The following is a 20,789-nucleotide window of genomic DNA, read 5'->3' as shown; positions in this document are numbered from 1 at the left end:
AATACACCAGATAGTCCTGCAACATGCTGAGATATGCAAGGCCAGTTTCCATAAAGCGGTATTTTTAAACTAGTTTGAGTTGGGTTTCAATTACAACAGATTAAATCACACACAATCCCAAGGGGCAAGACCGTATCCCCTGTAGATTTTATGGAGGAGTTTATATACGCCCACTGATACAGGGTACCAAGTGATCCAAAAGAGCAAAATAATCCAAACAAGGGAAATATTTATAACTCCCAACCTGCTAGAAATGCCAAATTCATGTTCTGTAAAATCAAAGAATGAATTCTGAACAAAGGTTAAGAGTAGGAAAAATTTATTGAAAGAAAGATAGCTCCTGTCTAAGAGAGACAGAAGGAGGACAGAAAGTGGGTTGCCCACCCAACTCACTTCTCAAAGGTGTTTTATGGGGCAAAGCCATGAGGTGAGATGGGTACAAAGTGGGACAAAACTATAAGATCCAATGGAAAGTCACAAGGTGGGCATGAGGTGGGACAAAACCATGATTCATCAATATCACAAGTACAGTTCACCCAGTGTACTGAGCATGTAAAACATAGGACTTTGTAACCCTACAAAAAAACAGAATTAAGCAAAATAAACTAAAGTGAAACCAAGTGAAATCTGACAGTCAGCTGTCAGGCTGTCAGCTGGCTGTCAGATTTCACTTGGTTTCACTTTAGTTTATTTTGCTTAATTCTGTTTTTTTGTAGGGTTACAAAGTCCTATGTTTTACATGCTCAGTACACCCAGGTAATATTGATTAAAGAGGGGATCAAATGGGGGAGCCAGTCAGGAAGCAAAGTACATGGATTTCCAGGAAGGTTGGGCTAGCTAGGGATGGTTTGGTCTTCAACTAAGGCGAATGAGATTTAATTAGAATATATTTGTTTGTTTGTTTGTTTGAGACAGGGTCTCACTGCGTAGTTGAGACTGAACTGGAACTCACTCTGTAGCCCAGGCTGGTCTCGAACTCACAGCGATCCTCCTGCCTCAGCCTCCAGAGTGCTGGGATTACAGGAATGCGCCACCACGCCCAGCTATTTAGAATATTGATCACTGCTATTCATCCCTAGGAGGAGTATGTGGGTGTAGTAGTTTCTCTCTTTTTAATGTTAACCTTCAATTGAATGTGCCTTAATCATTTTCTATGCTTGGGGCCCAATCCCTGTCCAACTGCCTTCTAATTTAGCTATCTGCAATACTACCAGGCGGTATTAAAATGGATTCAGGTTGTACAACAACGTTAATATACTTAATGCTGCTAAACTGTAACAAAGTGGTTAGGATGATAAAATTCTCTGCCTTTCAGTGCCACAAGGGGGCTAGAGAAAGAGAGATCAAGGGCATTATTATCAGCATTTCTTTTTAGCAAAACAGGAGAAACAGGGATTAAGTGTACTGCCTAGCATTACATAACATGGCTACTAGGCAGCAAGGCCAGGAGTGGAACCTTGCCTTGCATGTTCATACATCCCAGGTTCATACAGAAGGCATCCCAAGTTCATACTGCTCGCCTCTTGATTCCTTACATGCCATTCTTAGCTAAACTTTTCTGTTTGCTTTCTGAGACAGGATCCTACATGTAGTTCCATGCTGGCCTTGAATTCACTATGTAGCCCAGACTGGCCTCTAACTCAGAGATCCTCCTGTCTCAGCCTCCTCCAGGGCTTGGATTACAGGCATGTGTCACCATACCTGGCTTCATGGCTAAATTTTAACATGCAGGTCTTAAGATTTGTTTCTTCCTGGCGATGGTCCAAACTCTCCGAGAAATACAGAATAAAGATGGGGAATTGTTCATGTTCTCAGCGAGTTGGTGTTTAGGATTAGGTACCGACTACCAGGAGAGGAAGCAGGAAAACCTGCCGGGTCGAGGAAGAAGTCCGCGCCATGGGACCTTCTCTGGGCTGGCCTAAGCACGTCGGAAAAGGATCAAAGCAGCATGCAGTTGCCGGGCTCCTAGCACCACCGACTCCCACGAACTCTCCGGAAATCAGCTACGAGACCTCTGCGGCGAGGCCACCGCTGCGCATGCTTGGTCCAAGATGCCGGACTACGACTCTCGGGATGCACTGCGGTACCATTGACAGATCGATCAGCCAATAGACACCGAAGCATGTTCCTAAGGAGCCAATCGTTTGGGGGTGGAGGCGGGTCCTCCCGCGGGTGGTTTCTCGTAGCCAGTGGGCGTCTCCGCGGCCTGCGGCTTCGGCCCCGCCCCCGGCCCTGCTCCCGGGTTGGGGTCCTGGGTCCCCAGAGAGGTGAGTCGGCAGCCGGTGGTCCTGCTGCTCTTTGCAGCTTGGGACTGTAGTGTCGCAGGCGTCCGCTGGAGCTCGGAACCTGCTGCGCCACGGAGACCCGCGCCCGTTTGCCAACAGCTGCGCCAGGCCGGGGGCCAGCTGGGCCTGCGGACCTGGCTGCACCGCACACTCGCGACCCCCAACCCGCTCTAGATGATGTATTCCACCGAGATGCCTGAGGTCACTGTCAGCCGCGGTGCGGGAGAGTTAGTGCCAGCTACCTGTAAGGCAGCTTGAACTTTTCCTGGGGACTCCTCCTCCAGCCCATTAGATCGTACTGCTCATTTCTTGTGAAATCGTGTGTGCGTATTACCTAAATAAACGAAACATTTCTCCAGTTCATTTTTGGAATATTAGATCTTTTCTCTTTTGCAAGATAGTTTTTTTGTTTTGTTTTTGTTTTAACTGACGGAAAAACAAATTCCTCCTATGCCTAGGGACTGTTGTCGTCAGAGTTTGGGGTAAAGACTAGCAAATGAGAAGGTCCTGTCTGTATCCATCCTAACTTCCCGGAGGAGCTTCGTTTCTCCCGCCTTTCTGGCATTCAAAGAAAATTCTCCAAGGTCATGTTCCTGAAGGCTTGACCAATTTCCAAACAGAGAAACTGCTTCCTGAGCCCCCAAGATGGCAGCTAAAATGGAGATAACTTTGAGCTCCCACGATCAGGCGTCCTCCAGACAAGAGAGACACATAATAACAAAGCTAGAAGAGAAGCGGGAGCCCACGCTGCCAAAAAACTGCCCGGATCCTGAACTCTGCCGCCAGAGCTTCAGGCAGTTTTGTTACCAAGAGGTGTCTGGACCCCAAGAGGCGCTCTCCCGGCTGCGACAGCTCTGCCGGCAGTGGCTGCAGCCTGAGCTGCACACCAAGGAGCAGATTTTAGAGCTCCTGGTGATGGAGCAGTTCCTGATCATCCTGCCCCCGGATATCCAGGCTCGGTTCAGGCATCGTTGTCCGGTGAGCAGCGAGGAGATTGTGACCCTGGTGGAAGATTTTCACAGAGCAGCCAAGAAACCAAAGCAGTGGGTAAGAAGGACCCTCTCTGGGGATCCCTAGTATTTCTTTCCCATCTAGGTAAAAAGTTTTTTTCTCGGGATCCCTTCCTACTTAAAGCCCAGAAGGACTGGATGGCGTTGAAAAATTGCTTCCAGCCTGTCTGAGAGGTCTTCTCTAGTTGTAACAGGTTTTTAGAAAACCCAATTAAGGGCTTCTAGTGAGGAAGCCGAGGATCACAGCTCCTACTCTCACGGACCTCGTGTCCCCAGTGGTTTTAACGTTTTTGAATCTGCTGTCAGATCTTACCCTACTCATTTCCCTGGAAGTTATCCTGCAGTCAGAATTCTTACCAGGCAGAATCTGTGTTAGATGAGAATTTTACTTTGGGGGAACTTAAATGTTCCAATGAAGTGTCTGCCATGTTGTCTTTGTATCAGGAAGTAGTAGCTCAGTTCCTCCCCACTCCACCCTCGAGTTGGACCCCAGCCAGGGACTAGACAAGAAGCCAACAAGATAAGCTTTGGAAAATGGAAGCGATCAGGGATCAGGTGGGACAACCCTTCCAGCCCCTTGGCACTACTGGATCTCCCTGACAGGAGAGCCTTTAGCATAACAGTTTATTAGATTAGAATTTGAGGGGAGTTTTGTTTTGTTTTATTTGTTGAGACAGAGTCTTGCTGTGTAGTTCAGGCTGATCTTGAAGCACTGTGTAGCCCAAGTGATCCTCCTGCCTCAGGCTCCTGACTGCTGGGATTATAGGTGTGTACTACCACGCCTGGTTTAGAATGGTTTTTAATGGTCCCTTACCGTACTGCTTCCTGTTCCTACGGTGCCTGTTTGTGGGAGAAGTCGAGAGAGACCTGGGGTATAGGGTAGGAATTTATGGGCCTCTGGTATTTGGGTCACCTGTCCTCAGATGCCTTTGGCTCCAGGCTTTGTGAAAGGCCCAAGCTTTAAGGGGAAGCCGCTTGGGAAGTGTTGGCTAGTGTGAAACAGCCTTATTCCTGTCATTCTGTGAGAGTTCCCTTGGCATCCTTCAAGGCTTTAAATGGTCTATATCAAATTGACCTTTAGGTCATTATCCAGGAGTTCCCAAAGTAAAGGGTCATTGCATAGCAGTGAGCAGATTCGTCTAGGCTCAGTCGGTCCTAGCAGATGGCTTGTTAATGGATGGGGCTTGTTCCCAGGTGGCCGTGTGTATGCAGGGGCAGAAGGTGCTGTTGGAGAAAACTGGATCTCAGCTTGGAGAACAGGAGCTGCCAGACTTTCAGCCACAAACTAAGAGAGATCTCAGGGAGAGCTCCCTGGAGGAGTCTTCCCAGGAAGAATCTCATGAGCAGCTGAGCCCCCAACATTGGGAGAAATCCCAGCTTCTCCAAGAACCAGCCCCCAAGCTATCTGGGACAGGTAAATACATTGCCTTCTCAGCTCTTATCTTCATCAAAATATCTCACGGTTCTGCAAAGACTTAGACCATCAATATGTGTTTGTGTGTGTGTGTGTGTGTGTGTGTGTGTGTGTGTGCACATGCATGTCTGCCTTCTTAATGTTTTATGTAATACTAGATGTTTATTCCCTAAAACTTTTCACTACTTACAATGGCAATGATACTATAAATGAGTATGGTTATATTATTTTATGTTAATGAATATTTGACAAGCCAAAGCATGATAGGATTTTTCTAGTGCCTACTTCTCTGACCTTTTAGAACTTCTTATAATAGAGACAGAACCAAGGCTAAGCACTGGTGAACTTCTGTGCAAGCTTTGACTAAGTTTTATTACTTAAAGTGATCTCATGTTTAGAAGGGCTGAAAGAATGTTTTGTAGTAGAGAAAAAGTCCCATTCTGCCTTCTCTTCCTCCTCTCTGACGTTGTGCTTTGAACCCTCGTGTCTGTTTTTTTGTCTCGTACACCACCAGCGTCATTTCTGGCCCTGTTCTACACAGCTCTGTGATTGTTAAAACTGGCTGACTGACGGTGACACCTGTGGTGATGTGAAGAGTTAGCGGACTAGAGAGAGTTACAAATTAGAGCCTTATCTCTTTAACAGCTGCTACATTAATTGTGACACTCTGCTTCATAGACTGACCCAGCTGCTCTAATACTAGAGAATGGGTATCTTAGAAACAAGTGAAACTTATTTCTCACAGTTCTGAAAGCTGGAGTCTAAGATCAAGGCATCAGCATGGTTGGAGGGTTCTCTTCTGGGTCTGCCAACTTTTCTGTGTGAGACCTGAAGTATACAGTAGCAAAGCTTGCGGCCCTGGCTGAGTTCTTGCCCTGTAATCTTAGACCTTTGAGGTCCTGGAGAGAGGATCACACACTCCCTTCTCCTACCTCAGGAGAGGCAGCAGGTATGCAGCTGCTGTCTCTTGTCTCCTTTCTTAGACCCCCAGGAGGGTAGAATCCCTGCTGCTCACCCTGTAGCTCCACCATTGCTGCCTTCTGCGTTACACTGTCCAACACAGACATCACTAACCAGCTGTGGCTATTGAAGTTTTCCTGTTAAGACATAGCTCACATCCCGAGTTCTATCTGTGGTACCAAAAAAGAAAAAAAAGAAAAAGAAAAAGATGTAACTCACAAATCATGTGTACTTTGAAGTACACAGTTCAGTGGTTCTTAATCTAGTCACAAAGTTGTACTACCATCACCACCATCTAATTCCAGAACCTTTCATCACCTCGGAAGGAAACTCAGTATCTATTACAAATCACTCCCCAACTTACCGCTTCTTACAGCCCTCTGGCAGCTGCCAATCTTTTCTTTTCTTTCTTTCTTTTTTTTTTTTTTTTTTTTTTTTGTCTCTGGATTTGCTTATTCTGGGGGCACTTCATATAAATGGACTTACGCAATATGTGACTTTCTGGATTAGCCTCTTTCCCTTTGGCATAATGTTGTCAAGTTTGATCCATGTTGTAGCATAAATCAGTGTTTCACTTTTTTTTATGGCTAAATAATAATGCCTTGCATGGATAGGCCTTACCTCGTTTATTCACTTATCAATTGATGGACTTTTGTTTCTGCTTGTCTATTATCAGGAATGTTGCTGTGAACATTTGCGTACAAGTTTTGCATGGACATTTGTTTTCATTTCTTTTACATATATCTTAGGGTTGGAACTGCTAGGCCATGGATAACTCTGTGTTTCGTTAGACCTTTTTCCAAAGCAGCTGTATCATTTACATTCCTACATCCACAGAGGGAGGATTTTAATTCTTTCCCATTCTTTGCAGCAGTTGTTAAAGTTAGTCTTTTTAAAATTACAGCCATCCTCTTGGGTGTGGTGTGGTAACCCCTTAGGGTGGCTTTTAAAATTTATTTTGTGTGTGTGTTATTAGTACATATAAGTGACAGATAATGAGTACATTCATCATGAGGAGTTGGTCAATATACGTATTGCATCTTTTTTTTTTTTTGGTATTGGGGATATATATTGCATCTTAACCCTTTTTATTTTTTGTTCCCCTCCCTTCCCTTCCCTCTTCTTTCATACCTAAACCCCCCTCCCTTTCTCAAAAGATCTCCCTCTTTGTTTCTATCACCTTTATCTTATTTTGCCCTTTAAATTATACTTTGAGTTTTGCATATGCGAGAAACCATGCAATATTTCACCTTCCGTGTCTGGCTTATTTCACTTAGCATTGTGGTCTCAAGATGTATCCATTTTCCTACAAATGGATCAAATTTATCCATCGTTATGATGGAGAAGTATTCCATTGTATGTATATATACCACATTTACCTATTTCCCTGAAAGTTTTGATGTTCATTTACCCTAAAGAGTGATGATGTTGGACAGGGATTTAGCTCAGTGGTGCCTTGGCCTGCCTCACAAGCGCAAGGACCCGAGTTCGATCCCCAGTACCCCCCAAAAAAGAGTGATGATGTTGAGAGCATCTTTCATATATTTGTTAGTTAATTGAATATCTTGTTTGAAGAAATATCATTCAGATCTTTTGCCCCTTTTACAAATGGGTGGGTGCTTTTGTCTTTTTATTGTTGAGTTTTAGGAGTTCTTTATGTGTTCTAGATACTAGACTTTACGTATAACTCGCAAATGTTTTCTCCCATTCTATGTGTTGTCATTTCAGTTTCTTAATGGTATCTTCTGAAGCCCAAATGTTTTTAATTTTGATACAGTCTTAATTTTTGTTTTGTTTTGTTTTTTGAGACCGGGTCTCACTATGTGGTGGAGACTGACCTGGAACTCACTATGTAGCCCAGGCTGGTCTCAAACTCACAGCAATCCTCCAGCCTCAGCCTCCTGAGTGCGGGGATTACAGGCGTGAGCCACCACTCCCAGCTTTTTGTCTTAATTTATTTTTTATTTGCTTGTGCTTTTGGTGTAATGTCATATCTAAAATACTATTTATAGAATTGTTTTTCAAAGAGACATAGACTTACCTCTTATATTTAGATGTTTGGTTCATTTTGAGTTAATTTCATATGTGCTGTGAAGTAGGGGTTTGTTTTAGTCCATCAAAGCTACTATAACAAAGTCCCCATGGCTGGAGATTTAGCTCAGTGGTGCCTCCCCTGCCTCACAAGCACAAGGTCCCGAGTTCAATCCCCAGTACCAAAAAACAAGCAAAGAAATGAAGTCACTTAGACTGAGTTTTTTGTTGTTGTTGTTTTTTGAGACAGTGTCTCACTATGTACTTCAGGCTGGCCTTGAACTTGCTATGTATCACAGGCTGATGTTGAACTCACAGTGATTCTTCTGCCTCAGCCTCCTGGATGCTGAGATTACAGGCAAGCATTGCCACACCCAGTTAGACTGGGTAATTTATAAACAACAGAAATTTATTGTAGACAGTTCCAGAGGCTGAGAAGTCCAAGGTTAAACATCTAGGTGCCAACCATATTGTACATGTGTATATGTGTGTGGGGGGGGTATCATAAATAATACCTGCTAAGTCCGCATGGCTGAAAAACCAAAGGGGCAAACAGTTCTCTCTGGCTTTGTTTTTAAAATGAGGGCACTAATCCATCTTCATGACCTAATCACTTCCCAGATATCCCACTTGACAGTACAACTTGACTAGGGATTGTCAACTTGTGAATTTGGGGAGAGACACAAGCATTCAGTCCATAGTAGGATTCACCTTCATTCTTTTTCTTACAGAAACTCACAGGTCCCAACGGCGTTTGTTTATTTATTTATTTATTTATTTATTTATTTATTTTTATTTATTTTTGGTGCCAGGGATCAAACTCGGAACCTTACGCTTGCAAGGCAAGTGGTGGAACCACTGAGCTAAATCCGTGGCTCCCTATGTCATTTCATGAAAAAATGATTCTGTCTTCGTATTTTATTTCAAGAACCTTAATTAAAATCGATTGACTATACTTGTTCTGGGTGCTCATTTAAATTTAAATTTGAATTTCTTTCTTTTTGCTTTGTTTTGTTTTTTTTTTTTTAGGCAGGGTCTTGCAATATAGTTCAAGCTGGTCTTGAACTCACTCTGTATTTCAGACTGGCGGTGAGCTCACAGCAACCCTTCTGACTCAGCCTTCCGAGTACTGGGATTACAGGGATGAACCAGCATGCCTGGATTTAAATTTGAATTACAATTAATTAAAATAAAAAATTCAGTTCCCCAGCATGTTTTCTAGCCACGTTTCAGAGCTCGCCAGCCATGTCGTATTTTCCACAGTAGACAGTACACACACAAATTTTTCACCTCAAAGACAGTCTTAAAGCTTCAGATCTTCCAGCTTCCCATGAGCTATTCCAGCTCAGTTTGATGGTATCCTCATCCTGGCCATCAGAAGGTAGGGAATTTCTGTAATTAATATACATGTGTAGGCTACATTTCAGTTTCTAAACAGATACACCCATCACCTTTGAATGAGAAAAACCATGAGTCACTCGATCTTTTGGAAAGAAGGGAGTTGTTGATCAAATTCCATATAAATGAGGGTTATTTGTTGAAGTAGTTGTTTGTAGTGTCAAATTTCAGTTCTTTCAACTAGGCATGGTGGGGCACACCTCTGGTCCAGCTACTTGGAAGCTGAAGCAGGAGGATCACAAGTCTGAGGTCAGCCTGGGCAGTTTAGCAAAACCCCATCTCAGAATAAAAAAGCCAGATGTGATACTTATGCCTGTAATCCCAGAATTTGGTAAGCTGAACCAGGAGGATCACAAGTCCAGCCTGAGCAACCTAGCAAGTTCAAGGCCACCCTGGGGGATATAGTGAGATCCGATCTCCAAAAAAACAATAACAAGAACAACAACAACAACTTAAAATTAAAATGTAGCTCAATACACTGTAGAGTGCTTGCCTAGCATGCATAAGGCCCAGGGTTTAGTCTCCAGCATCACACACAAAATTTTTGCCTACTCTTAGCCAGGTGCAGTGGTACACATCTATAAACTGTAGTTCCAGCAACTCAGGAGGCTGAGGCAGGAGGGTCATTTGAACCCAGGAGTTTGAAGTCACCCAGGGTCAAGATAGTGAGACCCTACCAATAAATTAATTCAGTCATTCATTTATTCATTCTTTTTTTTTTTCATTCATTAGTTGATACTCAGTTCTGATGAATCAGGTAAAGAGGAAAAGGGACCTTTTCCTAAAGACAAGAAGGAGGGAAGGGTTTGGAGAACTTTGTTCCCAACCTTAATATAAATTAGTAACAACTCAGGAGCTAGAGATTCTGATTCAGCACCTTGGGGGAATGGTGGTGGTGGGTGCGGTATATTACCAAGTGCCCCGAGGGATGTCATGCACATTTCTGGTGGAGGGTCATGTGCTGAGAAACCTCACAGGTATTTCTTAATGTTTTTGCTGAAGTTCTTTCTTCTGAGTATAGAAAATAAAGCATATTCTTTCTAATTATAGAGGCCCCCAGAATAAGAAGGGACAACAAGGAAAATCCACAGCAGGAAGGGGCCAAAGGAGCAAAGCCATGTGCAGTGCCCGCTGACAGAGCCACAGGGAATGGTCTGCAGAGCCCAGAAGTGAGAGGGGCAAACGTGTGTGAGCCCCGGTTGCCACGGAGGCAGGTCAGCCCCCCAAACGCTCAGAAGCCATTTGCTCACTACCAGAGACATTGCAGGGAACTGGAGTACATCAGCAGCCCCCCAAAAGGCCACCCACTGAGGGGGCTGAGGAAAAACAAAGGTGGGAAAAGAGGCCTGAACAGTCATTTGCAGCGGCTGGGTCACCAGACCACCCGCTCTGCCAAGAAACCTTACAAGTGTGATGACTGTGGGAAAAGCTTCACGTGGAATTCGGAGCTGAAACGACACAAGAGGGTACACACGGGAGAGCGGCCCTACGCCTGTGGGGAGTGTGGGAACTGCTTCGGGCGGCAGTCCACCCTGAAGCTGCACCAGAGGATCCACACCGGCGAGAAGCCGTACCAGTGCAGCCGGTGTGGGAAAAGCTTTCGGCAGAGCTCCAACCTTCATCAGCACCACCGGCTTCACCATGGGGACTGAAGCCACCACGTGCTTTGCAGTCATGAGGAAAGGCTTTGTGTTTCTCCTCCTACTACGTGCGTGGAAATCGCAGATTGACTGGTGACTTGCAAGGAGAGCAAGCAGCCTTGGGGGATAATGGGGCACATGGAGCCAGTGAGGGAGCCCCACGGTAGGCTGATCGGGGCCCGGTAGCACACGGTGACAGGGTAAAGAGATGACAAGTCCAGGTGTTGGGATAAAGAGGACTGCAGTCTCTGCGGGAGGTGGGAGTGACAGTAGAGGGACAATCAGGATGACTAAGTAGGTGGCCCCTTCCTGTTACCCCATCTGTTGTTTTATATACTCTAAAATATGTCAAACCATATAGTTATGCATTTGCTGTCATTTCACACAAGTTTCTTGTGTGTACACACTTCAGCATTTTACCATAACTTCAAGTCAGTATTCATTGGAAAACAGTGTAGTAGTGCCTGCCTATAACCCCAGTACTCGGGAGGCTGAGGCAGGAGGATCACTGCATGTTTGAGGCCAGCTTGGGCTACATAGAGAGTTCAAGGCCAGCCTGAACTACGTAGTGAGATCTTGTTTCAAAAAACAAAACAAATCATTGGAAAATAGGTCTCTAATACTCTTTAAAATTCCTAGATCTTCATAACAAAGGAAAAATCAAATGAGAACATGTTTACATTGATATGAGGAGAGGTTGCCAAATAAATGGACACTTCTTTATCAAAAACCAAAAAAGGAGCCAAGGGTGGTGGTGCACACCTGTAATCCCAGCACTCAGGAGGCCGAGGCAGGAGGATTTCTGTGAGTTGGGAGGCCAGCCTGGGCTACATAGTGAGTTCCAGGTCAGTCTCCACTACATAGTGAGACCCTGTCTCAAAAAAACAAACAAAAAGTGCCAGGTGTCATCCTGGGTGAATTAGCAAAAACTTTTCTCAAAAAATTAAAAGACAGCTGTGGGTGTAGCTCAGTAGCACAGCCCTGGATTTGATCTTCAGTGTTGTAAAGAAAAAGCAAGTTGTATTTGAGAGATCCTTCTATATCAAAGAACTTTTGGATTTATAAAAAGAGAAGCCATGAGGTACCACAACCTGGTACAAGACAGGGAAAAGCTACAGTGAGGAACAGTAGTGGTGAGGCTCCCCTTGGGATGTAAGAATTGTACCTGCTCTCCTCTCTCACCTAGAACATTGGCTTCAAGTGTAACAAAATGATTGGAATGATGACAGTGTTGAAATATAGATTACAGGGATGGTTGCAGAACCCATCGACTCTACTAAAAATCATTGAAATGGGTTAATTTTATGATATGTAAAGTGTTCTTCAAAAGCATCTTTTTAGAGTGACAAAATATATTTATATAAAACATCAGCGTCTGAGACCTAGGCCTGGGAGATCATGTAGGTGCACTCACCTTATTTCTCAGCGTAGGAATTGAGACCCGATCGGTGTACCATTCTAGATCACCCTGGGCAAGCTGGCCCATTTGTCGGGTGAGGGGAAACTTCTGGAGATGGGTGCACCTTGTGCAGAAATAGGAGCAGGTAGCATTCCTGCTAAACACCTGCGCTGTGGAGTCTCTGCCGGTCCCCGCATGACTGCAAGCCTGTGTTGCATCCCCCGAAATCCACATTCCTCCTCACTGCCAAGGGACTCAGGGCCTTGGCACACAATCTCCCTTTTGCCTTTAGTTCCTGCTCTTCACCATGCTGTCCTCCATGCATCTTACCAGAGCTGCATGCTTGAAGATCTAAGCCGACTTCGGTAGCCATGGCTCAGCATTCCTGCCTGGAGATCAACCTGGCAGTGGTTTAATGCTTGGAAGCATCTTGGGTTGTTAGGACTGGTCCCGGCCTCTGGTGGGTGGATGCTGCTAGAGGTCCTGCAGTACACAGGGCAGCACCTACAGCGGTCATCCGGCCCGCCAGTGGTACTGGGATCGGGAAGCTCCTACAACTTAGCAGTTCCAGACAGTGTGTTCTACATCATTTCAGCTTTTGGACTTGGCCCATGCTCCACCCAAGAGAAATAGATGTTCAGGACTTGAGTGGTTGAGGCCCCTGACCTCAGGACCACTTCTGGCTGAATTCAGAGACCCTAGTGAATGTCAGATTCACAGGCAGCGCCTGTCTTTTGGGCAGAGGTTTACTGAGAGTCCATGGGCCTTCCTAGCATGTGGTGTCCCTGGTGGGTCTAAACAAAGGTCTGTTCCCCAACTACTGTGAAAATCCATGGGCACATTTGATCTTCAGTATTCAGCCTGCCCTCATCTTACTCCATGCTTTAGCCTGACACTGGTCAATGCCTCTCTCTCACTGTTCTCCCCAACCCTTCCCCTTTTACCAGGCCAATTTCACCATCATCTCTGAGTAACTTCTGAGTCTTAGTTACGTCCGTGTGAGTTTCCTGTTGATGCTATGACGTTGTTGTTGTTGTTGTTGTTGTTGTTGTTGTTGTTGTTGTTGGTACTGGGGATCAAACTCAGGACCTTGTGCTCACGAGGCATGTGGTGGCACCCCTGAGCTAAATCCCAAGCCAGTGCTATGACAAATGACCCGAAACAGCACAAACATCTCTTAAGGTTTCGGAGATCAGAAACCCAAAGTCAGTTTCACTGAGCTGAGATTAAGCTGCGGGCAGGGCTGATTCTGTCTGGAGGCTCTGTGAGATGAATCTGATTGCTTGATTTTTTTTAGTGTCTGCTAGTGACCTACATTGTTTGCCTCTTGGGCCCCTTCTCCTCCTTCAAAATATGTCCCTCCACCCTTGGGTCTTTTCACCTTCTCTGACCCTGGCTCTCCTGCCTTCCTCTTACAAAGGTTGTTACGATTATGTCAGGCACCTGAGAATAATCGTCCTCCTCTCAAGATACTAAATAACCTCTGCAGAGTCCCTTTGCCAAGAAGGTAGCTTTTGCAGGTTTCAGAGATCAGGATGTGGATATATTTGGGGCCCGTGATTGAGCCTACCGCACATCTATCTTGAGTCGGCTTAGTCCAAGAGGATGTTTTAGAGCAGAAATGTAGTTCTGCGTCACCGCTTCCCTGACTTGTAAGGGTCGGCATAGGGACCCTCCTTGGGCTCCGCCCCTTCCCCCTGCTTTCCTTCTGTTGGTCCTGGGGATTGAACCAAGGGCCTTTGCACCGAGCTATATTCCTGGCCCTTTTAATTACGTTTCCTCTCTTTGGATTACCAGATCAATACTTGTCTAACCTTAGTGTCTTTGATACCTGTTTAGCTGTGGACCTCGAAAGAAACGTGACAAAATCGCTACTATGAGCATTATTCCTTTCCAAAAGGTCTATGATGCTTTCTTGCCTTACAGCCTGGTTTTGCAAAAGCCTCACCTCCCGACATGGTCTCATGGCCTGGGTGAAAGCCCCTAGGAACTGTATTCAGAAGTAGGGTTCCCCTGTCCTCCTTGCCTTGTATGGTCCACCAAGCCTCAGCGTGAGACTCTGACCTGCTGACTTGCACTAGCCTGTTCGCAGCAGCCCACAGCGAGAAAAGAAAAGAGCCTTTCTCCCTTTGTGTGTAGCTCTTGCCCATAGAGCAGCCCCCTAGGTTCTGCTATGTTTTCCAGACCCTGCCTGATACTTCTCTGTGTTGGGGTAGGGAGTTCTTGCTCAAGATATTTGGTCTCAGCCGGACATGGTGGCGCACACCTGTAATCCCAGCACTCGGGAGGCTGAGGCAGGAGAATTGCTGGGAGTTCGAGACCAGCCTGGGCTACATAGTGAGTTCCAGGTCAGTCTCAACTACATAGTGAGGCCCTGTCCCCGCAAAAAAAGATATTTGGCCTCTGGTCTTCCCCAGGGAGATGGAAGCACCAGCAGAAAGGTGGAGATCTGCACATCACAGATCTCTCTGAAGAGCATTTTCCATCTACAGGAAATGAGTTATAAACCCATACCACGATACTACGCTCATTCCCAACAAAATTAACAGTAAACTCCTGTCCTTACAACAGGTATTGTTGAAATTTCCCCACATTGTTTCTAAAACTAAAATGCTATTTTTTAAATTGTTTCATTCAGATATTTCACACACCAGAAAATCCAGGTGTTTACTTTGTGTACAGTTCCGTGATTACAGATAACGTATTCACAGTGTGCAAGTTTCACCAGTCTATGGGATATTTCTAGCACTCAAAGAAACACTATAAACATGAGTAGCCATTGCCCCACTGGTGCTTCCTTAATATCCCTATTAAGCATGGTGTCTTCAAGGTCCATTCGTGTTGTTATCATGTATAAGGCCTCTATTTTTTATTGGCAAGTAAAACTCCATTGTACAAGTGGGCCACATTTTGTTTATTCGTCCATGGTGGATGTTTGGATTATTTCAACTTTTTAGCTGTTGTGAATGATGCTGTGAACACTGATGTACAAGTTTCTATGTTTCCATTTATCTTGTTTATAGACAGTGCCTAGAGGTAGACTTGCTGGAACATATGTTAATCATATGTTTAACTTTTCTAGGAAGTACTAAGTTGTTTTCCAAAATGGCTGCATCATTTGGAATATTAGTTATAATTTCTCTGTGTCATCACCAACACTTGCTATCGTGTCTTTTTTTATTATTGCCATCTAGTGAGAATGAAATGGTACCTTGTGATCTTGATTTTCATTTCCCAAATGTCCATGATGTTGGGCATCTTTTCATGTGTTCACTGATCATTTGTGTACTGACTTTAAAGAAATGGCTATTTAGGTGGGTGTGGTGGCGCACGCCTGTAATCCCAGCACTTGGGAGGCTGAGGCAGGAGGATCGCCACAAGTTTGAGGTCATCCTGGGCCACATAGTGAGTTCAAGGCCAGCCTGAACTACATAGCAAGACCCTAAACAAACAAACAAACAAACAAGAAATGGCTATTTAAAAACCCTTTCCTTTTTTTAGATTATTTTTCTTTTTCTTTCCTTTTTTGTTTTTAAGATTTCATGCTTTATTGCTCTTGATGGTAAATCAAAATATGCTTTAAAAATAAAGTTAATTTAATGCAAAATAGTAATATGTGCATCACACCATAAAACTGCCTTTAAACAAGAGAAACCACTTCATTGCATACAATCTCTGCCCCTTTCCTCCTCCCACACCCCTGATGCATTAACCACAGTCAAGCGCACCCCAACTCCATGATCCTCTTCATTACCAGACACTGTGACCGCTTTCAGTATGCGATAGAAAAGCGCTTGTGGACAGCCAGCAGCCCTGTGGCCTTGGCGGCAGGTCCTGGTGCTGGTCTGTGGGGCCCCAGGCCACATCAAAAGGTGGATGGGAGAAGTACAAAGACTTTTTGCTCTTCAGCCTCTGACAGGCAACTCATTTGGCATATCTATTTCGGGGTGCTTAAAAACCTATCTGAATGTGTCTAGTGGAAAAGCGGTGAGGTTCCCATTAAATGTTTCCACTAGTTCTCCTGGCAGCTGGCAAAAGGAAGTGTCTCCAGGCTGGATGTGGGCGCCTCCCGCCGTGAAGGCAGCTGATCAGGCTTGGAGATGAAAAGGGTCCCAGGATCCTATGCGGCCCAGGGTGACCTCAAACTTGTGACAATCCCCCTGCCTCAGCCTCCCAGTCGCTGGGATTATAGGCATGTGCCACCATGCCCAGTGGATTACTTGTCTTCTTTATTGTTGAGTTGTAAGAATTCTTTAAGTATTCTGGAATCAAGTTCTTATTGTATATATGACTTGCAAACACTTTTTTCCTATTCTATTGTAATAAACTTTTGTACCACTTCAGTATGTATCTTAAAAACAGCTGTCATCTGCAAAAATGCAAAAGTGATTTTCACAACTCATGAATTGTCAATGAAACACCATGACATTGCTGTGAATGAATACTGAGGTTTAGGATCTTTGTGACCACTAGTTAGAACAGTTCCTGGCAGCCTTTCAGGTCGTGTCATTGCCACAAGCTACCCAAAACTTCAGTCACATACATCTAAATTTCTTAATGGAAAAAATTTCCTTTAGAATGGTTTTGCTGTTCAGATTCTTGAATAAACATTTCTGTAACCAAGAAGATAGTTATTGATTACTTAATAAGCAACAGATGTTACTCAGTACATACAAAACCTCATAAAACGGTGTGGTGGCGCACGCCTGTAATCCCCACACTCAGGAGGCTGAGGCAGAAGGATTGCTGTGAGTTCAAGACCAGCCTGGACTACACAGTGAGATCCTATCTCAAACAAAACAAAATAAAAACCTTTATTTCATTCTTACCACAGTTTTGGAGATAACTGTTCCCACTTTAGAAAGAAGAAAACTATACAAGTTCTGAGATTTTTAAGTAACTCTGTAGAGTACAACTAGTAAACAGCCCTAATATTACAAGTAGGCCTGATTTTAATATCTGTGGAGTTTTTTTGGTTTGGTTTGATTTGTTGTTGTTGTTGTTGTTTGTTTGTTTTTTGAGACAGGGTCTCACTATGTAGTTGAGACTGACCTGGAACTCACTATGTAGCCCAGGCTGGTCTCGAACTCACAGCAATCCTCCTGCCTCAGCCTCCTGAGCGATGGGATTACAGGCGTGTGCCACCACGCCTGACTTGGCTTGTTTTTTTGACATAGGGCCTTACCACCTTGTCCGGGCTGACCTCAAACTCCTGGGCTGTCTTCCTGTCTCAGCTTCCAAAATAATTGGGACTACAGGTATGCACCCACGGACCCAGCACTGTCTATGTTTTTCATCGTGATGCTGAGAATTTGGGAAGCAGAGGTTCTCGATGGTTGTTCTTATTAAATCAGCTGAAGTCCTTTAGTATGAAAGGATACAGGAGGAGAAAGATGAGCTCAGAAAGCAAAGTTCCTAAGAATCATGTCAGTGGAGAAGAGGAGACTGAGGAGGTCCAGATCTGAGAAGTAGCCCAGGAACAGAAGTCTAGGAAGGCTTTCCTGATTTAGGGCTGCGCCTGAGTATGCCACCAGCAACTTTCCAGCCTAGAGCAGGAAAACCTGAAAAGATACACAGGGAAGACACTCTAAAAGAACAGGGTGGGCAGAATGAGTGGGTAAAACGTGGTCCATCCATTCAACTAATTAATTAGTTTGGATGCACTGGAGATTAAACCCAACGCTTTCCCACTGAGCTACACATCCAGCTTCTCCCTTTATTTTTTTATTCGGAGACAGGGTCTGGCTAAAGTGCTAAGTTATCCAAGATGAGCCTGAATGCCATCCCCTGGTACAGCCCCCCAAGTGTCGGGATTACAGGCCATTACCACCATGCCCAGCCGTACAACAGCACACTCTTCGCCCATAAAAAGGAATGAAGCACTGACACGTTACAACATGGATCAATCTTGAAAAACAGTCACAGTGAAAGAGGCCGCATACTAATGATTTTACTTGTGAAATGTGCAAAACAGGCAAATCTGCAGAGACAGAGTGGTTGTCAGAGGGTTCAAAGAAGGAGAAATAGGGAAGGTATGAGGCTTTTTTCTGAGTCATGCACAACCTTGTGAATATACTAATAAAAATCACTAAATGCCAGGTGTGGTGGCACATGCCAGTAATCCCAGCACTTGGGAGGCCGAGGCAGGAGGATCGCTGGGAGTTTGAGACCAACCTGGTCTACATAGTGAGTTCCAGGTCAGTCTCAACTACATAGTGAGACCCTGTCTCAAAAAAAGAAACAAACAAAAATCACTAGATTGTGCACAGAAATTTATTATGTGAATTAGAATTCAATTAAAGAAAAAGAACACTGTGAGTAGGCCCCACAGCCAGTGGACCCAATGCTCAGAGCAAAGATGGTGGCTGCCTGCAGCTTACGGTCAGGGCAATGGAAACAGAGTATCCAAAAATGAAGATTACAAATTAGGGCTTTTACTGGGCTCTGTGTGTGTGACAGCTGTCCTAACCTTGTCCTGAGAGGATACAAGCCCTGTCCTGTGTAAAACAGGGCAGACCTGAGTGGATGGGCTTTTAGGAATCTGTCACGGTCCTAGATGGAAAAACCCAGGAACTGACACTGTGGGGAGGTTACAGGCCACATGCAGGCAGGGTTTCCAGGACAAAGACAAGGTTGCGGAAAGGAGTTCAAGTGCTTATTTTCCTTTTATTTTTTTAAAGAAATAAATGTTGGGAGCCCATTCAGTGTATCACATGTACATGAACTTTGGCTCTGGATCCAGTCCTGGCTCTAGTTACCTTTTAGGAACCTTTCTTGAGCTGCGAGGTAAGAACACTACACGGCTTTAGGTTTAGGTGAGAAGTTCTGATAATGGGTCTCCAGCATAGTGCGTTCCCTGGTGTCCCAGGGCAGCAGTTCCGGAAGACAGAAATGCCCCGTCCTCCAGAGCAGCTCTCCTCAGACTGGTCCCACCACCAACAGAAGTGGGCAAGGAGTGCAGGTCGGCGTCTGAGTCTGCCTCCCACCCCTCACTCTTCCCTCCAGACCTTTCCACGATCGGTCTACTGATGGAAGAAAAAATGGATTTTCCACACCCTGCCAGTGGATTGATCCCCCTCCCACACCTGCGGCACTAGCACCTGAGCTCTTGTCAGACATTTCCATAGAGAGGGCATGTGCCACCTTATGAGGTGAAACATTTCAGGTTGAGACTGTCCTAGTTAAGTCCCAATAAACTGGGCAGGCAGCCTCACGCCTGGAGCCTTCTTTGTTCCTGTAAACGGGCAGAGGTGACAGGATGAGAAGATGAAGGGATCACGCTGTGGCCCCTAGAACTCGCCGCACAAGGTGAAGGCTTCACAGATCTTATCCTGCCCGAGTGACGCTTCAGGGCCAAAACTGGATAGAGCACCTCAGAGACCCAGAAAGCTCCAGAGAGCACACCCTGGGATGTCCAGTTCGAGGCACAGACCACACACTAAGCAGAGTGAGTCCCTCGGGAGAAGGCTGTTCCAGAAGATGACTGTCCCCATCCAGAGTTGTAGATCAGGCTGTTGGAAAGCAGCTTAACAATTTAAGCTGATGGTCATTATCTTTAAATTTGACATTAACTTTCATATATTACATGTTTAAATATGAATTATGGTTTTAAATACATATTTCATCTTTTTTAACCTTCAATATTATTTTAAGGGTTTTTTTGTGTGTGGGTTTTTGTTGTGTTTTGTTTTTTTGCAACATGGTCTTCCTAGGTTGTTCAGGCTGGACGTGAAGTCGTTATGTAGTCCAGGCTGGCCTTGAACTCACGGCAATCCTCCTGCATCAGCCTCTCAAGTGCTGGGATTACAGGGGGATTGGTCACCATGCATGGCTAAAAGGTTACATTTTATTAGAGATGTAATTCATCCTTGTAAAGTATACAGCTTTGTAGTTTTTATTTTATTTATTTATGTATTGAGACAGGGTCTTACTGTATAGTGATGAGGAAGCAGGGGTGACATGTGCTTGGGGTCTGCTCCGACCTAACTGTGCAAGGACGTAAGCTCATTGCATATCTTGTGTCCATGCTCTGGGCTCCCTTACTCTGTACCCTAATTTCCTCGGCTTGCTCTGTGAATCCTTCAGCATGGCTGCTACCTCTTGTCACCCTTAGGGTGCTGGTCCTGAACTCAGTCCGGATCTCTTGGGACCAGCAGGCGTGCTCTTGCAGTTCCAGGCTCTGCTCTTTGGACACCACTGGTCTGGGCTACTGGTGCTGCGGTTCCCAGGGAAGGCTAAGATCCTCCCTGGTGCAGCTCCCTCCTTTCAGCAGAGGGGTCGAATACACTGTCAGCCATTTCAGGACCTCGGCTACAGTCTTGTAGGTCACATTCTCTGGTGGCATCTTTTATCAGGAAGCCTTCCGTTCTGGAAAGGGGATGTACAAGTCCGGGATACTCAATATGCAGCCACCTTATGGCTCAGCGGACAGCCTCATACCAGCAAGGATTGGTCCTGGGAATGTCACATCCTGTCCTTGTTGTGTAGTTGATCAATTTCTGGCTGTTTCACACCGGAAATGTTAGAGGTGAGCAGGAAATGTTTAGAATAAGTGTGTGTGCATTGGAGGGACAGAGTCTGCAGAATATCTACTCAGGTCTTTGTATGGTTCTTCATTAGATTTGAGCCCACTGTCTCGGGCCCTTTCCAAAA

The 20,789-nt window shown here is 45.1% G+C and overlaps 1 protein-coding gene across 2 annotated transcripts; it reads left to right on the top strand.

Moving 5' to 3' along the window:
• The first annotated feature begins 2,181 nt into the window (after nucleotides 1-2,181).
• On the top strand, nucleotides 2,182-11,271 carry Znf174 (zinc finger protein 174). 2 transcript variants are annotated; one of them, XM_033758703.1, is made up of 4 exons: nucleotides 2,186-2,267; nucleotides 2,744-3,332; nucleotides 4,490-4,709; nucleotides 10,149-11,271. In XM_033758703.1, exons 2-4 carry the CDS (start codon nucleotides 2,931-2,933, stop codon nucleotides 10,748-10,750), a joined length of 1,224 nt encoding a protein of 407 aa, XP_033614594.1. In that variant the 5' UTR covers nucleotides 2,186-2,267; nucleotides 2,744-2,930; the 3' UTR covers nucleotides 10,751-11,271. The 2 variants fall into 2 exon arrangements, with proteins under 2 accessions (XP_010642343.1, XP_033614594.1); XM_010644041.3 differs by having other exon boundaries at nucleotides 2,182-3,332.
• Nucleotides 11,272-20,789: the final 9,518 nt, after the last annotated feature.

Source organism: Fukomys damarensis, unplaced genomic scaffold (assembly GCF_012274545.1).
Source record: "Fukomys damarensis isolate Sample0158 unplaced genomic scaffold, DMR_v1.0_HiC HiC_scaffold_34, whole genome shotgun sequence".
Taxonomy (NCBI): Eukaryota; Metazoa; Chordata; class Mammalia; order Rodentia; family Bathyergidae; genus Fukomys; species Fukomys damarensis.
The sequence above is the reverse complement of the archived record's forward strand: the minus strand, read 5'-3'. Positions and strand labels throughout refer to the sequence as shown.